Raw genomic sequence first — 22777 nt, 5'->3', positions numbered from 1 at the left:
CACTCTTCAGTCGTTGTATGTTGATGTGTTTATTTTAATGGATTCTAAGAAGCATGTGGCCAGCACATTAGGCCCATGAGTTCATGGGTATTATTGGTAAAGACAATGCTAATTTTAAAATGTAGATTGATATGAGGCACATGACAAGTGAATAGCTGCGCAGAGAGTAATCAGGCCTGGAAATATCCTGCAAGAGACCCTGAAGTGCCTTGTTCAAAAACGCTGAAATAAAGGGTTTCATGTCCTGAAGATCCTGAGCCTGAGGCCAGGCTCTTGGAGGGACCCAGGGGGCTTCTCAGGGCAAGAGCTGCCCAGGACAGGTGTGCCCAAGGAGGCTGCCCAGGACAGGTGTGCCCCACCCAAGTCACCCTGCTGGTACCTGGCGTGCAGGTGTACCCAGCTCTGCGAAGGCTTCTCCCAGTAGGTGTCCTCACGCTGACACACGTGGCCCAGGGCCCAGAATGGGAGAGGTAGGGTGAACTGGTTCTGAGTCCCACACCACTCAGTGGCCTGGCTCTCCCAGCCCCCTGTGCTGCAGCGGCGAGTCACTCAACCGCAGTTGCCTCGTGTGGAACAGAACGGGCGCAACCACGTGATGGACGTCAGGGATGGAGTGAGTGGGTCCAGGTGACGGCAGCCCGGCTAGCCTGCGGCACAGCCAGCCATGACTCTGGGCTCCTGATGTCATGACAGCTTCTACTGCTTCTGCCATCCCCACTGCCAGCTAGAAGGGCTGGTTAATCCAGGAGGAAATGCCGGCTGCCCCCTTTTCTCCAGGCCACTGCTATGCTTTCTTAATGCTCATGTGTTCACTTTCAAGGACACGTGTGATAGCCAGGCTTGGACTGTGTTTGTTTGGTGCAGCGGCTGCCCCTTCCTCCCCTCCCCTGGTGTGAGACATGCACTCTTTCCACTTCATTAGGAAGCTCTGGGGGAAGGGACTTCCCCGCGGGCTCCCCAGTGTTTGATGGGGTGGGTCTGTGGGTCCCCAAACCCAGGATTCCTCTGGGTGGAGCATCTGGGCAGGCTGACCAGGAGCTAGAGTAAGGCCAGGCACCCGCATTTTCTAGGAGAACTTTCAGCACCGGCCAGCCTTCCCCGATGCTGAGGGTGGGGATAGATGTCCAGGGCCTTCTGCTAGGGGGAGCTCCCAGCCTCAGAGGCAAGGGCTTGCTGGGCTCTGCAACGGTGGCCAAGTGGCCTCTTTACACAGGACTCGGGTTCTAACACTGTCACCTCTTTGACGGTCTTTCAGGCAGTTGGCCCTGGACAGCGGGGCAGCCTTTAGGACCTATGGTGTCAGTCGCCTGGGCCTTTCCCCACACACGCTGCCTGGGGTCTCTGCGTGGAGACCCTCTCACATCAGAATGAGTCCCTGCTGTGGGCCTACCTCCAACCCATTTTCAGAAGACAATAAAAGCCCAATATCAGTTCGTGTCTCTAGAAGGGGTGAGTAAGGGCCTCCTGTCCCCCCACGCTCCAGCTAGGTGATCTAGCCCAGCCCCTCTCTCCGAGCTTAGTTTCCCTTTCTATGAAATGCAGATAACGACAAAATTGCTTCTTAGCAAGTCTCCAGGAAACCAGACTCACAGTCCGTGTTTGTGCACACAACATCCAGGCATTGGCTGGGGATGACAGCCCCACTGTCCCAAAGGCTGCAGCCCAGGACAGCACTGAACCCGGAATTCCGAGTGGAGCCCCCGGGGGTGCAGACACGCACACGAACACATCTGCCCAGCCTTTCTGACAAGGGCCTTTTCTCTGTCTGCTGGATGTTTCTGAGCGGAGCCAGAGAAAAACAGTGTGTTTCTTTGTTTTATTATAACACTGATGACTTCATCGTCCTTGTTCTTCCCAGAAAAGATGATGACGAATTTGTTGACGTTCAGCTGTGAGAGCCTCCTCTTTTAGCAAGAATGAGAAGTATTTAAAAGCAGCTTCTGCTCTGAGAGTTATTTTCAGATAAGTGGCCCTGCTCGGTGTCACTCAGGCCCCACTCGGGCTCGCAGCCATTCTGCAGTCCCTGCCGTCCGTGGGGAGGGAAGACTGGGGACGCCATAGCCACCTGTCCGGGTCACTCAGCTTCCCACTCCCTGGGACCACCCCATGTGTCTGGGCCCCTATACCTGTGGATCCCAGTCACGGGTCACCGTTAACAAAAAACTACACAGGTTTTAACTCGTTCCCCCAAATACCAGGAGAAATGAAATTATTTCTCTGTCCTTTAAAATTTTCCAGATTCATCACAGACATCTCTGGCTAGAGTGAAATGGCCTCAGGGAGTGATGCTATGCAGCCTCAACTCTGTCCTGACCTCTGGGGACCCCTGAGCCTCTCTGCCGCCCAGTTCCTTAGCCATTCAGGATCTGTGGGCCCTCACCAAGACAGACCCAGGCACACTGGGCCAGGCCCCGGACCAGGTCCTGGTGAGAGGCTCAGGCAACACAAATGGCAGTGGAGGGCTGGGCGGAAGAGGGGCAGCAAGCTGAGGTAACCACTCGGCTGTCTGGGCATGCTGGGGGCCTGAGTGTCTCTGTCACAGAGAAGGTGGCCCCACTGGTCCTCCTCAGTCCACTTTCAGGTGCAATGGGCAGAAGGGGTGGGCAGGACTACACTGAAGGAGCACTGACCATACTCCTAACCCTAGTAGATCCTAATAGCCAACCTACAGGCTGGCTGTTATGAGCCAACTTTTCAGATGTGAAAACTGAGGCTCAGTCAGGTGAGGAGGCTGTTTCACAGCCAGATAGTGTGGAAGACCCATACTCTGGCCCTTCCCACAGAGCAGGTTCCCAGGCCCCAGAGGCTTGCCTCCCCGGAACACTCTTTGAAATGACTCCCAGAAATGCAGGAAGAAAACAAAACATTTATTTTCATCAGCTGTTCCCTATCCTTGAAAGTGCCTGAGAGGTGTTTGTCAGGAGGTGTGGATGACTCATGCAGACACTTGGAGACGGAACTGGCTATTTTTGCCCCAGATTCCGGTATGATGTGGGCAGCGTCCCTGCAGGGTGCATGGGCAGCCCACGCTGACCCTCAGCAGGAGGCAGGCAGTGGTGCAGGCACAGTGGGGTAAATGAACTTAGTGTCAGCATTGCTGAAAACAAAGCCCTAGATGCAAAGGGCAGGCTCTGAGTTTCCTGGGGTGCCTTGTCAGCTCCATCTCCCGTCCTCTAAGGGGTGATGTTGGGGCCCGGGCCGTGGGGAGAGAGGACCATGGTCCTTGCTGATGCCCCCTCCTCTGGTGAGCAGCCCTCACCCCACCCCCTGGCAGCTCACACCTTTTTCCAGATTCATTCTGGTCTTGCTTTAGGGGCTGAACCGTGGAAGGCTTCTGCAGCTTGGAAGCAGCAAAGGGTCTTTCTCCCTTGTGCTGTGCTGAGTGGTCCCTCCTTGAAGAAGATAAGGGGTTGGGGTCCCACTCCTGGGCCAGGAAAGGGCCACAAGTTGCCTAGAATGGTAGACACGGGCTGTGTCTCCCAGTGTGGTTCCTGCACCCTGGAACTGGGGCCACAGCCTTCTGACCCAGACTGTCTCATGCTCTCTGGGATTTGAGGGCCCCAATTTGGAGCAGCTCTGTAATGCTTAAGAGAACACGTTCCCTCCAGGCCCTCTCTGGGCAGGGGCCACCAAGGGACCATCCTGACTCCACCCACAAGAGGAGATGCACACGCAGTGGATAAGGTAGGAAGGCGAGCCCGAAGAAGAGAGCAGAGAGCCCAGCCTGGGGACAGATCCCACAGCAGCCAGCACATGGGGGGCTGAGGACAGGGGAGCAGGAGTGGAATGGATCTGGGGTGCTGCTAAAGGTCCCTCGGCTGTAGCACAGAGAGGGCTCAGAGGCAGCAGGAGACAGGTGGCCCGTGAGCAGGGCAGGGGGAGGTCCAGGTGGCTCCAGTGCAGGATGGAATGAGGGCTGGGGCCACAGAAGCTGTCAGAAGTGTGACGGGAGAGGAACCTGGGGGCAGTCACAAGAGGCTGGTGGGCCCAACAGGGACAAGTCGGCTGGACCGGGGTGGGGCAGGCAGGGCTGCCCCTCTTGGCTAGGGGTGTGGGGCAGTTAAAAGAATCTCAGCTGAGGGAGAGTTAGCTCTTTCATCCCTGATCCTCCCTTCATGCATCTCAGTGGCAAATATGTTTCTTACACAGTGTCTGATATTCATTCTCCGTGGTAAATAAGACGCTTGTTCCCCCTTGCCAAAACAGGCCACACTCCTTCCGGGCAGCTGCCGCCTGGCTGGCCAGCCCGTGGGGCAGCCTGGTCACACTGTCAGCCTCGGACCCCAGCCAGGCACCGCTGAGCACTTTCAACAAACTCCACCCCCTGCATCTGCTGCTGCATCCAGTCACCTCACAGTGACTGTCATTCATTCATTCATTCATTCATTCATTCATCAAATGTTGACTGAACACTCTTCTAGGTGCTAGGGGTGCAGCTATGAGCAGGATTGGCAAAGCTGTGCCCCAGACGAGCTCACAGGTCCTATGGGGAGGAGGGAGACCAACAAGTAAACAAGACGCATAACTGCAGACTCCAGTAGATGCCACGGGGACATGAAACAAGGTCCAGGGTGGAGAGCAGCTGGGCAGCGAGTGCCATGTGGACCGGCTGTCAGAGAAGGCCTCTGCTCTGATGGGGGCTGAGGGAGGCAGCCAGGTGAGGCCTGGAGGAAGGGCGTTCCCAGTGGGGGGAACAGCAATCACAGAGCTCTGAGGCAGGAATGAGCACAGGGTGTGCAAGGGAGAATCAGGGACCAGATTGGAGAGCTGGGCTTGGAGCCCAATTGGTGGGACCTCATGGACCATGAGAAGGACTTTAGGGAAGGGCCGGGCATGTCATGGGATGTAGCCGATGGTGCTGACCAAGTCCCAGCACTGAGCTGGGCGCATTCACTCACAGCCTGTCTATGCTCACACGGGTTCATTAGCCCTGTTGTGCATGGGGGAAACTGAGGCTTGGGGAGCCCACACAACACCCTTGCCGCCACCTGCCGCCACCCATGCCGCCTTTCCCAGCCAACCATCCCTCGCCTGGTCCCTGTCTGTAACCCTGGCTGCCTGGAGGACCCTTTCTTCACTCACTTCCTCTGGTTACCACCTCCAGATGCATGGGCCCCAGCCCGCTGTCTGCTGCATTTCGGAAGACTTCTTCCAGGAGGGGACACTGCAGCTGGACCTTCAAGGGGAATGGAGAGAAGGGTATTGTAAAAGAGAGGAAACAATGAAAGCTTGACTCAGAGGTGGGCATGCAGACGGCATGTTTGGGGCACAGCAAGCAGGCAGTTGGGTGTGGTGGAGCCTTGCTTACTATTTTTCAAAAGATCAACTCATATATTAAAATGCATATATTTTGTAATAAAATTTTACGTTCCCACCTAAATCACTAGCATCACTTCCCATAAATAGAAAATGACCATAAACATTAATGTAATAAAAACAAACTTTATTTTTAAAAAGAATAAAACTACAAAATGAAAGTGCCAGTGTTCTCGTTCTGGGGCAACATGAGCGTGCCGCACGCTACTGTTCCTCTGGATGCAGCTGAAACTCTGGCAGAATGCTTGGAGCAGTGAGTTTACCATTTTCCTTCCACTGCTGTTCCTCGACCTGAGCTCAGAGCAGCCTGAAATCTAGGAGGGACATCAATACCAACAGAGGAAGTTCCAGGACGAACCATCTGGTTCTGGCTTAAGAGGTAGGCATGGGGTCTCATTTCTCAGAGAGAATGGGAAAATCCATTTTAAATATCTTTTCTCTGCTCTTTCCCATCCCAGCCCACAAGCAGCCCCACAGGGGCATTGCATGGGCCCTGCAAGAGCCTAAAACCCTGAGGCAGGGGACCTTCCTCTCTAAGCGGAGAAGGAGCCGCCGCCCACAGAGAGCTCTTCTTTCTCTTACAGTCCTACCCCTACTTGCCCTGGATACAGGCACGGTCATGGGTAGTGCACATCAGAACATGGTAAGTAAAGCCCTAGCTTTCCAGATGGAAGACCAAAAACGAGAGCCCCAGGAAACTGGCAAATACCATAGAGACTGTAGAAAGGGAGGAGCTCAGGGAAGCAACCCCGTGAAGTTGCTTATAAATTCCAGGGCTCATTCTCAAGCTGCACAAGTGTGGATCTGACCCTCAACAGCACACCATAGGCGTTAATAAGTGAAGTACTAAACAGACCATGGTCCCGGTCTCAGAGTGGCCACAAGGTGGCACACGCATTTGCATACCAACTCAATGGCTTCGAAAAACAACATTGAAACCACAACCCAGAGAAGCCTCATCAGAACTTTTGGCCCAAGCCCAACTGAGTCAATTGCCTGCTAAAACAAAAACATAAATATTCTCCATAGGATTTAAACAAGACACAGAATTCCAAAACATAATATTCAAAATGTCCAGAACACCATCCAAAATTACTTGATGTATAAAGAACTAGGAAAACCTCAACTCTCAGGGTGAAAAGCTAATGGCCAGACATCAATGCTAAGATGAAGCAGGTGTTCACATTATCCGACAAAGACTTTGAAGCAGCGATTATAAAAATGCACCAACAAGTGAAGGCAAATGTTCTTAAAACAAATGGAATGATAGAAAGTCTCAGCAAAGAAATAGGAGACATAAAAAAGAATCAAATGGAAATCCTAGAACTGAAAAATACCATAACCAAAACCTAGAAACTGACTGGATGGGCTCAGTAGCAGAATGGTGATGGCAGAGAAAATGAGCAGTGATATTGAAGATAGTTCAGTAGAAATTATCCAGTCTGAACAACAGAGAGAAATTGAAAGAAAAATTAACAGCGTCAGGTGCCTGTGGGATAATAGCAAAAAGTCTAACATTTATATAACTAGGGTCCCAGAAGGACAGGAGAAAGAGAGCAGTGCAGAAAAAAGTATTTGAAGAAATAAGGGCTGATAATTTCCCAATTTAGTCAAAGACTTAAACCCACATATTTAAGAAATCCAAACAGGATGAATCCCAAACAGAACAAAACAAAAAGAAATGTATGTTCGGGCACATCATAATCAATCTGCTAAAAGAAAAAAGCCAGGAAAAATGATGCTTTCCTTATTAGGCAAGAATGATTCAAATTACTGTGGATTTCTCAATAGAAACCATAGTGGACAGAAGTAAGAGGAATCATGATTTAAAGTGATGAAAAGAAAAGAACTGTCAACCCCCATATACATAGAAAATATCCTTCAGGAATGAAGATGTTATAAGCCTTGCTCAGGTGAAGGGATACTAAGAATTTATTGCCAATAGACCTGCTCTCTTGCATTGCTAAAGGGCATTCCTCTGGGAGAAGGGAAATGACACCAGGACAGTTATAACATCAGGAATGAAGGAAGAACAATAGAAATGATAAACACTGTATAAATGTGATTATTCGCCTCTTGAATTTTTTAAATGTGTTTAATGGTTGAAAACAAAGATGATAACATTGTCAAATGGTCTTTTCAGTGTATATAGATGTAATACATGAGATGCCTACAGTATAAATGAGAGACTTTAAAGCTATCTACATAGTGGTTAGGTTTTTCTATATTCTACTTGAAGTGGTGACACGATTCTAAATAGACTGTGAAAAGTTAATTATGTATATTGTAATCCCTACTACAACCTTGAAAAGAACTATACAAAGAGATACAGTCAAAAACAAAATAGGCAAATTACAAAGGAATGCTAAAAAATGTTCAAATGATTCCAAAGAAGGCAGAAAAGGGAAAACGGAAGAATTAAAAACAGAGGCAACAAAAATAAAATGGTTGCTGTGAACCTAAAACTGCTCTAGAAAATAAAATCTATTTGCAAAAAATAATAAAATGTTAGCCCTCATCCAAACACATTAATTAATTCATAAATTGTAAATAGTCTTAATTCGCCAGTTAAAAAACAGAAATTGTCCTAATGCATTTTTTAGATGATCCAACTTTACGCTGCCTAAAAGAAACTCATTTCAAATATAATGACCAAGATAGGTTCAAAGAAAAAGAATAGGAAAAGGATATAACGTGAAAATACTAATCAAAAGAAACCTAGAGTGGCAATACTAATACCAGAGTAAACTTCAGAAAATTACCAAAGATAAAAGAGAGACGTTACATAAAAGGGTCGTTTACAACAAGGGCATAACAGAATCCTAAATGTATATGGACCTAACCACAGAGCTTCAAAATACATGAAGCAAAACTGACAGAACCAAAAGGCAAAATAGAAATAGGCAAATCCACAAATATAGGTAGAGACTTCAGTACTGTTCTCTCATAACCATTAGAAATAGTAGGCAGAAACCAGCAGGGGTATGGAAGAACTGAACCCCACCAACCAGCTGGATCTAACTGACATGTATACAACTCTCCACCTGACCACAGCGGAATCTGCATTCTTTTCAAGTGCACATGGACTGTTCCCCAAGATAGATCATTTCTTGGGTCATAAAACATACCTTAACAATTATAAAAGCATGGTGGTAACACAAAGTATGTTTTCTTACCATTAGGGAATTAGATTAGAAATCAAATATAGAACAATAACAGAAAAATCTCCAAACACTTAGAAATTAAATAATCTAAATAAGAGAGGAAGTCTCAGGAAATTAGAAAATATTTTGAACTGAATGAGAGTGAAAATACAGCATATCAAAATCTGTGGGATATGCCTAAAATGATGCTTTGAAAGGAATTGATAGCATTAAATTCTCACATTAGCTATAAGTTCTCCCCAAATTAATCTACAGATTTACCACAGCTTCAATCAAAATCCCAGCAGGATTTTTTGTAGACATAGACAAGGTCATTCTAAAAGGTATATGGAAAGGCAGAGGAACAAGAATAGCTTAAAACACCAAAATATAAGTAGTAATAAACATACATCTATTTATGACAATGCAGGCCTGTACAAAGTTCCTTCATAAGACGAGGGGATCCACTTATCAAATGTCACTAATAAAAGGCTGTTTGGCTTTGAGTTGCTCACGGTGACACAGATGGGGTCTAAGTCAGGAGGACAGTTCGGTTTTTGGCTCTGAGGATCTGAAACTCCCCTCTGGGTCTGCTCTTCGTGGTGGCACGTGGTCTGTGGCCCCTCAATCCACTTCCCGGGACTGGGATCCTTGGGGCTGGACCTGGAGTGTAAATGTCCCCTCTCTGGGCTTCAGTTTCCCCATCTCCTGGCCCAGCTGGATCCTACCCAGTACTTTGAGACTCAGGGGGACATGGCCAGCCTCTGTGTGGGGCCTCCGTGGCACAGGAAATGGAGGGCCCAAGTGGCCACAGGCAGGCAAACATTGTCCTTAATTTCAGAAAGAAGGTGGGGCCTGTGAGCAGGAAGCCAAGTGACCACTGATTTTGGACAGTCCCCTGTGCACACCAGGGCTAGACAAGGACAGGGATTTCCCTCCTTGTCCCTCCAGTTCAGTGAGGAAATGAGACCCAAAGAAGGGAAGCATTCAATCCAAGGGCACACCACAGATCAGTGGCCAGATAGGACCAGAACCTGATGGTCATCCATCACTCACTCATTTCAGACATGTTTGGGGGGTACCCAACATGCGCCCAAACACAGTCCAGGCACAGGGATATTGCAGTGGATATGAGATCATGTTCTAAGGCTCACGATCTTGTGGGGAGACAGGGAAGAAATAAGTAAACAAACAGATGAGCACCTCAGTAGGTGGCAGGGACCATGAGGAGATAACCCCAGAGATGCAACGTCGAGGGGCCCCGGAAGGTCTGCATGATGTGATCTGAGAGGCTCCTTTGCACACAGCACTCCAACCACCAGCGGGGTGTCCCCCAACTTAATTCTGACACTGTCTACCTGGAGACAGCACCAGGTCCCGCAGGCTAAGGGCTCAGTCCCACAAGACTGTCCTCCACCCCTTCAGACTCCAATCGCAAGTCCAGGTTCTGACCTACTGGCTATAAATCAGAAGTTCCCACAACACCCTCCCTGGCTCCAACTAATTTGCTGGAGCCACTCACAGAACCCAGGGAAACATTTACTTACGTTACCTGTTTATTATAAAGGATATGGTAAAGGATACAGATGAACAGCCAGATGCAGAGGTACATAGGACAAGGCATGGAGTGGGGGCGAGGAACTTCCACGTTCTCTCCACTCTCCCAGCATCTGCGCGTGTCCATCAACCCAGAGGCTCTCCAACCCCATCCTTTTGGGTGTTTATGGAGGCTTCATTACACAGGCACGATTGAAGAAATCATTGCCTATTGGCGATTGATTCAACCTCCAGCTCCTCCCCTCCCAGGAGGTCAGGGGGGCGGGACTGAAGTTTCAACACTTTAATCACTTGGTTGGTTCCCCTGGCAACCAGCCCCCATCCTTAACATAAATCAATTTTGGTTGAAAGGGATTTGTTACACATATCGACACCTTTGTCTTTCTTACCATTTAGGAAATGTCAGAGGTTGTGGGAGCTCTGTGCCAGGAAAGGGAATGAATGTATTTATTATAAATCACAACATCACAGAGGTCCTCTCAGGGCACAGCATCCGAGCAAGCTCTGAGTGATGAGGAGTCAGCCAGGTGAAGTGAGGGAAGGGTGCTCCTGGCAGAGATACCTGCAAATGCAGGCACAAGATGGTGTGTTCCCGGATTTTCTATTAGTTATCTTTAAAGACATTTTTAAAGCGTTCTTTACACTGTATCACTGGTGACAGGCATATTGTATGTGGCTTATCGGAAATAGAGGGCCAATTTTTTCTTCCCAGAGGCAAAGCTGAATGATTGAAGGGGAGTGGGGTGCTGGAGTTGTATTAGGATAGAAATCTGCATGAGGGCAGCTCAGGGGTCTTTCCCAGGAGTCTCTAATTCTGGGAGCCAGGTGGAGTGATCTCAGGTGGTGAAGCGATGGCCAGTGAGTGACACCAACACAAGGGGTGCCCTCCCAGGACAGAACCCACCCCTCACACAATCTGGAGAAGGGTGTCTTGGCTCACAGAGCAATTCATGCCGGTGCCTGGGGACAAACTGCGCATGGAAGGAAGTGGGTGCCCTGACTGGATCCTGGAACCCTCACTGACCCATCTGCTTCTCAGGCTCAGGCAGAGCCAATGGCTTCTTGCAGGAGGGATTTGAAGGGGTGCTGGGCTGAGCCACCAAGAACCAAAGGAATCTGCAGGAAATACTTCTAACTTAGCAACAAGAGACTATTCCACTGGTGCATTCCCATCTGCCTTCTGGGGGCTAAAGGAGACCACAGGCGGGCCATCCTCGGTCCTGCAGGCAGGACTGTCATCTGGGGCAATTTTTTGCTTTCAAGGTTCTTTCCACTTCTAGTGACAGAGGCCCAGCTCAAATTAGCCAAAACAAAAAACTGGGAATTTACAGTTTCACATAAATAAAAAGTCTACCAGCAGGGTTAACTTCAGGTGCAGCTGGATTTCAGGTCTCAAACCTGTGCTCGACACCTGTCCTCCTGTTAGCCTTGAAGGGGCAGTAAGAGTGGCTCCCAGCCTTCCCTTGGTGGCTAGACGGCCACCAGCTTCATCTGCTTAACCTCTAATCCTGCTGGAAAGAGAGCAGCAGGAGGACAGGCCAAACACCCAGTCCCCCCTGAAACCTACACTAAAATACACTAGTGGGACTTTTCATTAAAAAAAAAATAAAATAAAATAAGGACAGGGAGAACGGAAGTAGCAACAACAGCAAGAAAAGCTGAAAAGCAGGTAGCTGAGTAAGCAGCAATACAGCAGACCTGATGTAGCCAATTCCCAGCCTGTGGATCAATTAAAGGGGGTGGTTACAGTCAGGATTTACACGCACAGCTCCTCTTCCCAACCCCAGTATCAGAATTCCCCAAAACGGCCCACCCAGGTCTCCCCACAGTGAGCCTGTCCATCGTCCCTGTCCTCTCCCTCAGAGGTCCAGTCAGCTTCTTAGTCTCCATCTGGCAGCCAAAGATTCCCAGACATCTGAGGAAAGCTTCTAACTTGGCACATGGTGACCAAGAAAAATGGGGGAAAAGGTAAATTGGAGGACACAAAAACAATGCAGGAAGAAGAAAATTTCAAATATAAGTTGTTGCCAATATCCACAGAGAGGTAAGAAGATATTACATCTATGAAAAAAGAATCAAATGTTACACATTTAAAAAGGAACATTCAAAGGAAAAATAACAAGGAAATTAAAAAACATGTCAGCAGAAATAAACAATCAAGGTTTGGAAGGTAAAATTGAAAAACCCCTCAGAAAGTAGAGCAGTGAGATTTTTTTAATGGAAGATAGAGAAAGGATTTAAAAAATTGGAGGACAAGTCCAGGATATCCAGCATGAATACTGAGAGTTCCAAACAGAGAAAAGGAAGGAGAGGAAATCACCAGTGAAATGACTTAATAAAATTTCCCAGCACTGAAAGGCATTAGTTTCCAGCTGGAGAGGCTGGAAAGTGCTCTACACAGTGCATGGAAAAGACCCATATGAAGGCACATCATTGTGAAATTTCAGATCACTTGGGATTAAGATGATCAATGTGGGACTTTCAGTGCTACAACCAGGATAGTCCTGGACAAGCCAGAATGGTTGGTCACCCTCTGGGACAAAGAAAATTTTACAAAATACAGAGAGAAGCCAGAAAACAATGACTTCAAAATTCTGAAGAAAAATGATTTCTAATTTAGAATTCTATACCCTGCTGAACTGTCAATCATACTAGCAAGTATGATGGTAAAATGAGAATATTTCCTGGCATGTAAGGCCTCAAAAAAAATTACTTCCTAAGCACCCCTTACCAAGAAGCTACTAGAGGATGTGCTCCATCAAAACAAAAGTATAAAGCAAGAAAGAGTCAGACATTAGAGACAGGAAGTAGGACACCCAACACGAGATGACAAGGGATCCCTTGGAGGAACATGAAAGGTGATCCCAGGATGACAGCCCGACACCAGACTGGAGGCAACTGAGCCCTACTGCAACAGTGTCAACACCAAGGCCCCCACTTCCATCAGGCCATCTTCTTAACCCGAGGACAGAACACCCAGGAGAACTTGGCCTGGATTCTCCCGAGGACACACATGTCACTGACGGAAGCTCTCAGTTTTCCCTGAGAGCTGAGGGGTCCATGGTGGGCTTAGGAGCAGGAGGTGCAGGGCAGCCCACTCCCTCTGCCCACCCACCTGCTGCAGTCCCACACCTGGTCCACCCCACAGTCCTGCCAGGTGCCCAACTGTGGGGAACCCTGTTTCCCAGGATTTGCTCCTGACCTCACTCATGACTTCCCCAAAAGGGGTCTCGTCACCTCCTAGAGAAGCGGAAGTCAGACCCTGAGCCGAGACTGTCCCGCTCACCTCCTCCTGGGGCCTCCACCCAGCAGGGCAGTGCTGCCCTGTCCTTACCTGGCTGCTGTGCGCTTGCGCTCCGTCTTCAAGACAAGGTGGTTTATTGTGGGGGTAGGTTACATGAGGGTGGTGGAGCTACAAATCACAGCTGTTAACACAAAGGGTGGTCGTCACCCAGAGGTTAGAGGACTGAGAATCAGCTTGATTGGAGAAGATGACTAAGGGATTTTAAGTTACTGGTTATGCTGATTTTATTAGCCTGGGTAGCAATTCACAGATGTTCACGTTATAATAATAATAATTGCTACTGTTTAAATTGTAGCTATGTTTACAGAATCTTTTGTGTTTAATTTTTAAAAATAAAGGGGGAAATATCAAGGAAACATCTCTCCATGGTGGTCTCTAAACAGGACCCAGGATTTACTCTGATTGGATAGTCTGGGTCCCCTGCTTAGGGAGGGGAGGAGGGGATGCTGCACTGTCATTGACTAGGACCCAGTCTACAAGCCTCCCACCCTACCTGGGGTTCCAGTCAGTGGGGAGAAGTGGTTCCTGGAAGTAAGGAAGTATGGCAGTTGGGAGGCTAAAACAAAATCTTTTCACTCTGGTTTAGGGGAGCAATTGGGCAGTATCTTTCAGTTCCCTTGAAAGGACAGGTATCTTTCAACCCCGTTCCTCTCCTAGAAGTGTGTCCTCAGGAAATAATTGTGCATGTGGACACAGAGTGAGGGAGCTGATGGTTTATAAAGCAAGAGAGAGGCTGACATTTCCCTCTTTGAAAAGCTCTCTATTTTTAGTTACCGACCAGTAGTGGGTCCTGGTGTCATCAACCTATACTCGACAGATTTCCTGCAAGCTGGGCCCGGAGTTCTTCAGGGACCTGTGCTTCCTGAGCTGTGGAAGCAGCAGGCTCTGTCAGCAGGAGCTAAGGACCAGATGGAGCACAAATGTAACTCAGGCCTGTCTTCCCCTCACAACCAAGTCTGTTGAGTGGCTTCCCGAAGGCAAGGCCTGGTGCATTCCCTGCCTGGGCAATGGGAACCTCTAGGCTCAGGCCTGGGGGAGGCTCCAGCGCCTCCACAGCATCCCTTCATGGGACCCAAACTGAAGTGACATGAGTGTCTTAGCTCTAGGCTTTGTCAGGGAGGGAGAGGAGGAGGACCACAGGGTTTGTAGGGACCTGGACAAGATGTTGCCACTACTCAGAGCAGCCAAGCCTAAGCTGGCATGGTCCAGGCCCCAACCCCAGGTGGACCCTTTCTTCCCCTGAGGTTCCTATGAGTGCAGGAAAGGGCTTGGCTATAGGTCTGTCCTTCAAGTGGGTCATTCTGGGGCTGCTTAGGGGACTCCCCACCTCCTAGAGGCCAGGCCACATCAGGGTTCCCAGTATTCAGGTTGCACTCTCCAAGCTCCCAGACCCTGAGCCCAGCTCCCCTGCAACCTCTGGACTATGTCTGTCTTCCACTCTGCTTTACCACTTTCCCCAGCCAAGGCCAGGAGCTGCTTGGAGAGGGGAGCCCAGCGATCAGGGTACTAGTCACCAGCTGGTAACCTTGTTCATGCCACTTTACTTTTTAGGACCCAGGTTTGCTCATCTGTGAGATGGGAAATCATTCCCATATGGTTCCTATGAGGATTAAGTGAAATATGAGAACAAAAGACACATGAAGCAAGACACAGAATCTGTTTCTTTGAACTGAAGACTCAGGAGCTCAGAATCCATCTGGATCAGATAGAGCAGGAACTTCATCCAAGATCCTTGGAAATGGCCCCAAGTTCAGCTCCTCATCCCACAAGAGCACAAGGACTGTCCCTGTTCCTACAGAATCAGACCCAAACAAAGATACCCATTTGGCTCTCTCAGCCATTCTCTGGGCCAACTGAGGCTCCAGACACCCTACCTGGCAGCAGGTCTGACCTGGACCCTATTAGGAAAGCTTGGAATTCAGGCCTCTTCTCAGAGCTTCCAGGGGCCCTGCACAGATAGAGTAAAACTGAACAAGGCTGAAACACCAGCTTTGAGGAGGCCCATCAAGGCTGGGGATGGAGGAGGCCTGGGGCTTTCAGGACACATGCAGATTCAGGGCAGTGCCCAGGAGGGAAACCAGTTCTCCCAAAAAGCTGCAGGGGGACTAGGAACATCATCCTAGGAGGGCTCTCAGCTTTGTTCCCAGAGCACACCTGGTCCTGATAGAGAGATGGAGCAATATAAGATGCTTATTCTCACCAGTACTGTTTCTGCTGGAAAGTTCTGCCCAATCCATTATGACAAGAAAAGAAAGTGAAGTCTAACCACCAGAAAGAAAGAGATGAAATTACCATTAATTGTAGGCATAATTGGCCTCTGGAAAACCAAAGACTGTTAAAACTAATGAGATATAAAATTCCATATACAAAACCCAATAGCAACATCCAGTTAAAGATATAATGGGGAGATGTCAGGGAAGATAGTGGAGTAGAAGTACCAGGGTTCCATTTCCAGCTAGATGACAATTGAAGTGGCAGAATCTGTCTGATGTAACCATTTTAGCACTTTGGAGTCTATTCAAAGACTTGCAGCTTCCAGAGAAAGGCTTGGACAGTAAATTTCAGTTAACTTTGGTCAATTTCAGGTCTTAGCCTGGTAGTAGCTACCCATTCTCCACCCCTGAGCCTCATGGCAGGCAGCTAGACACATGTTCCTGGAGCAGCTTGTGTACAGCTTGCAGGAGCCAAGGTGGGCAATGAGGACCTTGTTGTCCAAATATCAGGGATCTGGTATCTGATGCTTATTGCTGCTTCTGATCGTAGAAGAGGTGCTGATACACAGGCAGGCTACCACAGTTGCAATCCTCCCTGTCTGAAGAGACTTCCAGGGGATTTCAAGGGCCAGAGCCTCCGTTTTGTCCTCCTTCCCCCACCCCATTTTCCCCTTTTGGGAGCCGGGAGTAAGACATTCAGAAGTAACTACATATGGGGAGAAGGGATTTAAAAAGTTACTGCACATGTTCACGGAAAGGTACAGGCTCAGAAAAAAAACAAAAAGACCTTGAATTTTACACCTCAGGCTGATCCCAGCAACACACACACACACACACACACACACACACACACACACACACACATATATATATATTTTTTTTTTTTTTTTTTTTTTTTTTTTTTTTTAAGCCAACCAAACAAACGAACAGGAAAACAGTATACTCTGGGGAAATCTGATTTCCAGAGTTACCACGTTATAAGATTCAAACGTCAAGTTTTCAACAACAACAACAAAAATCACAAAGCATACAAAAAAAAAAAAAAAACAGGAAAAATGGAGCATTGAAGAGGGAAAAAGATAAATAAACAGAAACCATTCCTAAGAAAAACCAGATGATGAATTTATTAGACAAAGACAGGTGGTCAGTTAAGAAAACTATGTATGAACAAAATAAAAATACAAATAAAGAGATGGCAAACATAAAGAGGAACTAAGAAGAAATTTTAGAGTGAAAAAGTACTCTTGAATTGAAAAATTCACTAGACCTATTCCAAAGCAGATTTGAGCAGACAGAAGAATCTATGACCTTGAAGAGAGGATGATTGAAATTATTGAATCTGAGGGACAAAAAGAAAAAAATACTGAACAAAAGTGAATGAACAAAGCCTAAGGAGCCCATGAAACACCATAAAGCAGACCAACATACATGTCATGAGCGCTCCAGAAGGAGAAGAGAAAGAGAAAGAGGCAGAGAGATTATTTGAAGAAATAATGGTTGAAAGCCCCAAGTTTGGTGAAATACATGGATATAAACACCCAAGAAGCTGAACAAATTCCAAGTAAGATAAACTCAGAGACGCACAATGAGGCACATCATAGTAAAGCTGTTGAAAGACAAAGACAGAGAATCTTGAAAGCAACAAGAGATAAGCAACTCATCACATACAAGGGACCCTCAATAAGATTATTGGCAGATTTCTCATCAGAATCTTTGGAGGCCAGAAGGCGTTGGATTGAAATATTCAAAGTGCTGAAAGTAAAAACATTGTCAACCAAGAATCCTATATACAACAAAATCTGTCCTTCAAATATGAGGAAGAAATTAAGAGATTCTCAGTAAAAGTTGATTTCATTACCACTAGAACTGTCACACAAGAAATACTAAAGGGAGTCTTTCAGGTTGGGATGAAAGGACCCTAATCAGTAACTCAAAGTCAGATGAAAATATTAAGATCACCGGTAAAGATATATACATGGGCAATTATTAAAGTTAGTGGTATTATGGTAGCTTTTATTTCTAACTCCACTTTTTACTTTCTATATAATTTAAGATATTAATGCATTTAAAAAAAATAGTTGTTAGTATATTGTTTTGAACACCAGCTGCATAAAGATATGATTTTATGACATCAATAACTGAAACACGATAGGGGCAGAGTTTTTTGTATGCTATTAAACTTAAGCTAGTATAAATTCAAATTAGAGTATAAAAAGTTTAGGATGGTAAACATAATCCCCATGGTAACCACAAAGAAAGTAGCTATAGAATAAGCACAAAAGAAAATGAGAAAATAATTTAAATGTTTCATAACAAAAAATTAACTAAACACAACAGAACACAGTAATAAAGGAAGTGAGGGATCAAAAGATATAAGGCACATAAAAAAATAGCAAAATGGCAAAAGTAAATCCCCCTTAACAGTTATTATTTTAAATGTAAATAGGTTAAACTCTCCAGTTGAAAAGAAAGAGATTGGTAGAATGGATTTTTTTGTAAATTATCCAACTATATGCGGTCTATAAGAGATTCATTTTAGATCCAAAGACAAATATGTTAAAAGTGAAAGGATGGAAAAACACATTCCATGTAAATAGTAACCAAAAAAGAATGGGGTGACTATACTAATAGCAGAAAATAGACTTTAAAAAGTTAATAAGAGAAAAGGAAGGACGTCACATATTAAGAAAACATTTAATACAGCAAGAAGATATAACAATTATAAACATTTACACAACTAAAAACAGACTATAAAAATCTATGAAGCAAAAATTATGAGAATTAGGGCCGGCCCGGTGGCTCAGGTGGTTAGAGCTCCATGCTCCTAACTCCGAAGGCTGCCGGTTCGATTCCCACATGGGCCAGTGGGCTCCCAACCACAAGGTTGCCAGTTCAATTCCTCGAGTCCCGCAAGGGATGGTGGGCTCTGCCCCCTGCAACTAAGATTGAACACAGCACCTTGAGCTGAGCTGCCTCCCGGATGGCTCAGTTGTTGGTTGGAGCGCGGGGCTCTCAACCACAAGGTTGCCAGTTCAATTCCTTGACTCCCGCAAGGGATGGTGGGCAGCACCCCCTGCAACTAAAATTGAACATGGCACCTTGAGCTGAGCTGCCGCTGAGCTCCCAGATGGCTCAGTTGGTTGGAGTATGTCCTCTCAACCATAAGGTTGCCGGTTCGACTCCCGTAAGGCATGGTGGGCTGTGCCCCCTGCAACTAGCAACGGCAACTGGACCTGGAGCTGAGCTGCGCCCTCCACAACTAAGACAGAACAACAACTTGAAGCTGAACAGAACCCTCCACAACTAAGATTGAAAGGACAACAACTTCACCTGGAGAAAAGTCCTGAAAGTGCACACTGTTCTCCAATAAAGTCCTGTTCCCCTTCCCCAATAAAATCTTTAAAAAAAAAAAAAAAATGAGAATTAAAGGGACAAATAGACAGTTCTACAATAATAGTTGGAGATGTCAGTACCCCACTCTCAAAAATGGTTAGAACAACCAGACAGAAGGTAAGTAGAAAACAGATTTGAACAACAAGATAACAGACATATAAGGAACACTAACCAACAATGACAGCATACTCATTCTTCTCAAGTGCACGGGGCACATTCTCGAGGATAGACCATATTTGAGCCACAAATCCAGTCTCAATAGATTTAAAAATATAGGTATCATACAAAGTAACTTCTCCAACTACAGCAGGATGAAGTTAGAGATCAACAATAGAAGGAAAACCGGAAAAATCACAGATTTGTGGAAATTAAACAATGCTGTCTTAAACAACCAGCAGTTCAAAGAAGAAATCACAAGGGTAATTACAAAAGCCTTGGAGGCAAATGAAAATGAAACCACACTAAAACTGATGGGATGCAGTGGAAGCAGTGCTAAGAGGGTAATTTATAGCTATGAAAACTTGCATTAGAAAAGAAGAAAGATCTAAGATGAGAGCAGAGATAAATAAAATAGAGAAAATCAATGTAACCTAAAGTTGGTTCTTCAAAAAAGATTAACAAGATTGACAAAAAAAGAGAAGACTCAATTACTAAAATCAGACATTACTTTCAATTCTACAAAAATAAAAAGGACTATAAGAAAGTACTATGAACAATTATATGAAAACAAATTGGATAACCTAGATGAAACGGACAAATTCCTAGAAACACAAACCTACCAAGACTGAATCACAAAGAAATCTAAATAGATCTCTAACTATAGTAAGGAGTTTGTAAAGAGTATAGTAAGGAGATTGAATATGTAATCAAATTCCTGTTAACAAAGTAAAGCCCTGGACCAGAGGGCTTCACCGGTGAATTCTACCAAGCATTTAAAGAAGAATTAAAACCAATCCTCAAACTGTCTCCCATAGAGAAGTTAGGCTTAAACCACAGGGTCCTAGAACCTTGACCAGTTCCAGAGCCCTTGAGCAGGGTGGCCTGCCAGTGTGTAGCCCCAGAAGGCAGGATGCCCAGTTGGATGCTGGTAGCCCACCGGGAGCACACCTGCATGGTCCTCTCCCAGTCACCCTGAGGACCCAATCTCCACAGTGCAGGCTGGCTGCCTCTGTATAACTGTCACGGGAACCCAAGAACCTCCAGATGTGAGTCCTGGAGACCTAAACATGAGGAGACACTGACACACTTGAGGGGTGGGGGCTGGGTAGTGGGAAACCCCTGCCTACGAGTGGGGAAGCTGTGACTCAGAAACCACCCCACGCCCTCCCACATAGGCCTGCAGAGGGGTCAGGACTCCTCAGGTCAGGTCCCCAGGTGCATTCTCCAGGGCAGCTGCATCTGATTGGTCCAGCCCGGCTGGTGCCCACCCCTTGGCCAGGTAAGGGCAGGACCTTGACAGTCCCACCACTACCATTTGTAGTTATTCCCCAAGGCAAAACCCCCGGTGTTCTAGTGAGAATGAAAGGAAATGGATGTATAGAAGTCACACCCTACAGATGGAGGCCCCAAGAGGAGTGGACTTAGGTCCGGATCTCGGATCTGGGCTGGGAAGGAGACTCAGCCATGGAGGGGGATCCCCTGTGCACCTACAGGCCAAACACAATGTCCAGAGGGGCTGGCTGGGCCCTAGAGGCGCCACTGTGACCGCCGGCCAGCCAGTGTGTGCTTCTCTCCTCATGTCCTGGGCACCACTGACACATCTCAGGAGTCTGATGATGTCCCCGTGATGCTATGGCTTGGGGACTCCAGCAACACTGCTAGGCAAGAATAGTGCCTGGGGCTCAGACACCTGTGCTCAAGTTCCAGCTTGTGTGCTGGGCTTCTGCCTTGCACTCTGAGCCTCAGTTTCCTCATCTGTAAGATGGAAGGGCTCAGGCAGAGAGGAGTGGCCCTGTCAGCTTTCCCAGGCTGGGACCCCAGGCCTCTCCCCAGCACCTCCCTCCCACTGACTCTGCCACTCGAATGCCTGGCATGTCAACTGCCCCACCCTCCCCGTTTGCACTATTCATTTCAGGCTTCACTGCTTCTCACCTGCATCACTGCGTCACTTGAATGCCACACATCTTGACTGAGTACCCATTATGGGTGTGTCAGGTATGGAGCCCAGCCCTGGGGATGCAGCAGGGCATAAGCCAGGCTCCTCCTAGGGAGACCGAGGCTAGTGTGAGGCCTGGGAGGCAGGGGGCACAGGGGCGCCAGGGGTCCGGAGGGGCACCAGGCAGGCAGGTCCAGCATGTGAGGTGTGGTGCATCCTCATCCTGGGACCCTCACTTGGACAGGTCAGAAAGTGGACTTTGCACCTCCAACCATGCCTTGGCCACTCTCGGTTGTGTGCCAGAACAGGCATTTGTGTCCCATCGGTGACCTGGTCACAGGGTGGGCACGTCCCCGACCCCACTACCCACCATGGTCCTGGGATTGGTTCAGATGTTCCTGGGCCCCTTCATCCTCACGGCTTCGCTGGATGACTGATCTGCACGTTCACCTGAATGAATGACACTGAAACAGTAACAACAGGGCAGGGCCACATGCACATCAATGACGCATTTTCAGTGCCCCATTGTAGTTTTCACCACTTGAATCATATGTTTGTATCCTGTCGTATGTGCGCTTTTCTCGCCTGCCATTTTCACTTCCTTATGCCATAACCGTGTCTGTGTGATCCCTGAGTCTTCATAACCATCATTTCAACGGTAACAGAGACTCCACTAACGGGAGGTATATGGCAGTGTCCTTGTCCCTTCTCGTTTGGCTCATTATCTGTGGTGCTCTCTGATATTTTGTGCACTGCTTACAATTAACATCAAAGCAAACTCCTTTCCACAGTTTTTCCTCGATAGATTATTTTCTTGGGATAAATTTCCAAGGAGTTAATTAAGGTGAAAGGATACTAGAGAACATAAGGCTCTTGGCACATCAAGCCAAATCTTGTACAATTCAGAGGGACTGTGACAGTCAGTGTCCACCCCCATCCAGCAGTATTTAAGGGGCAAACAGCACTGGTTGTTTTATTAAGTCTTGTTCACTTAATGGATATAAAGTGGACACCCAGGGAACTCACACTGTACACTTGTCTCTTCACACAAAGCACCAGGCCCCGCAAAGGCAGAGTGGGAGACCTTGAAATAGTGGTTTAGAGGGGGCGGCGGAACAGCCCGCCAGCCCCCCAGTGACCCTGTCTGTGGTGAGCCCAAGTTCAGACCCTATCTATGCCGGCCAGGCTCCAGCCCCTGTTTCTATACACCATATGCTCTTCGAAGCACAGATTAGTGAACTGATGATTTCAAAGATTTTTAAGGGAGACATGACAATAAACAGTTTTCCCATCATCATTGGCTTTTTAAAAAAATTGTGGGAAAATACAGATAACATGAAATCTACCATTTTTGCCATTTTTACGTGTACAGTTCAGTGGCATTAAGTACGTTCATATTATTTTGTCACCTCCACCTCCAGAAGTCTTTCATCTTGCAAGACTGACTCTGTCCCCATTAAACACTAACTCCCCATTCCCCACCCCCAGCCCCTGGGAACCTCCATGTTGCTTTCTGTCTCTATGAACTTGACTACTCCAGGAATCTCAGATAAGAGAAATCACACAACATTTGTCCTTTTGTGTCTGATTTATTTCAGTTAGCATAATGTCCTCAAGATTCATCCATGTTGTACATGTGTCAGAATCTCCTTCCTTTTTAAGACTGAATAATATTCTGTTGTATGGATAGACCACATTTTGTTTATCCATTCGCCCATCGATGGATACTTTAGCTGCTTTGTCATTGGCTTTTAAA

At 47.1% G+C, this 22777-nt stretch overlaps 1 protein-coding gene across 11 annotated transcripts in view; it reads left to right on the top strand.

The window, feature by feature from the left end:
* Positions 1-22777, top strand: part of RASGEF1C (RasGEF domain family member 1C) — an 86564-nt gene that overhangs the window by 21206 nt on the left and 42581 nt on the right. The window contains exons 1-2 of one of the 11 annotated variants that reach the window (XM_074313344.1): positions 5591-5695; positions 5901-5959. The exons of the other annotated variants lie outside the window; for them this stretch is intronic. Of the exons in view, the coding sequence (XP_074169445.1) occupies positions 5936-5959 (24 nt within the window). The 5' untranslated portion in view covers positions 5591-5695; positions 5901-5935. Of the gene's footprint in view, positions 1-5590; positions 5696-5900; positions 5960-22777 lie in introns of those variants that run through there. 11 annotated transcript variants of the gene reach the window in all.

This window comes from Rhinolophus sinicus, linkage group LG10, assembly GCF_036562045.2.
Source record: "Rhinolophus sinicus isolate RSC01 linkage group LG10, ASM3656204v1, whole genome shotgun sequence".
In the NCBI taxonomy this organism is placed as follows: domain Eukaryota; kingdom Metazoa; phylum Chordata; class Mammalia; order Chiroptera; family Rhinolophidae; genus Rhinolophus; species Rhinolophus sinicus.
Note: the sequence above shows the minus strand (reverse complement) of the source record. Positions and strands in the feature narration are given on the sequence as shown.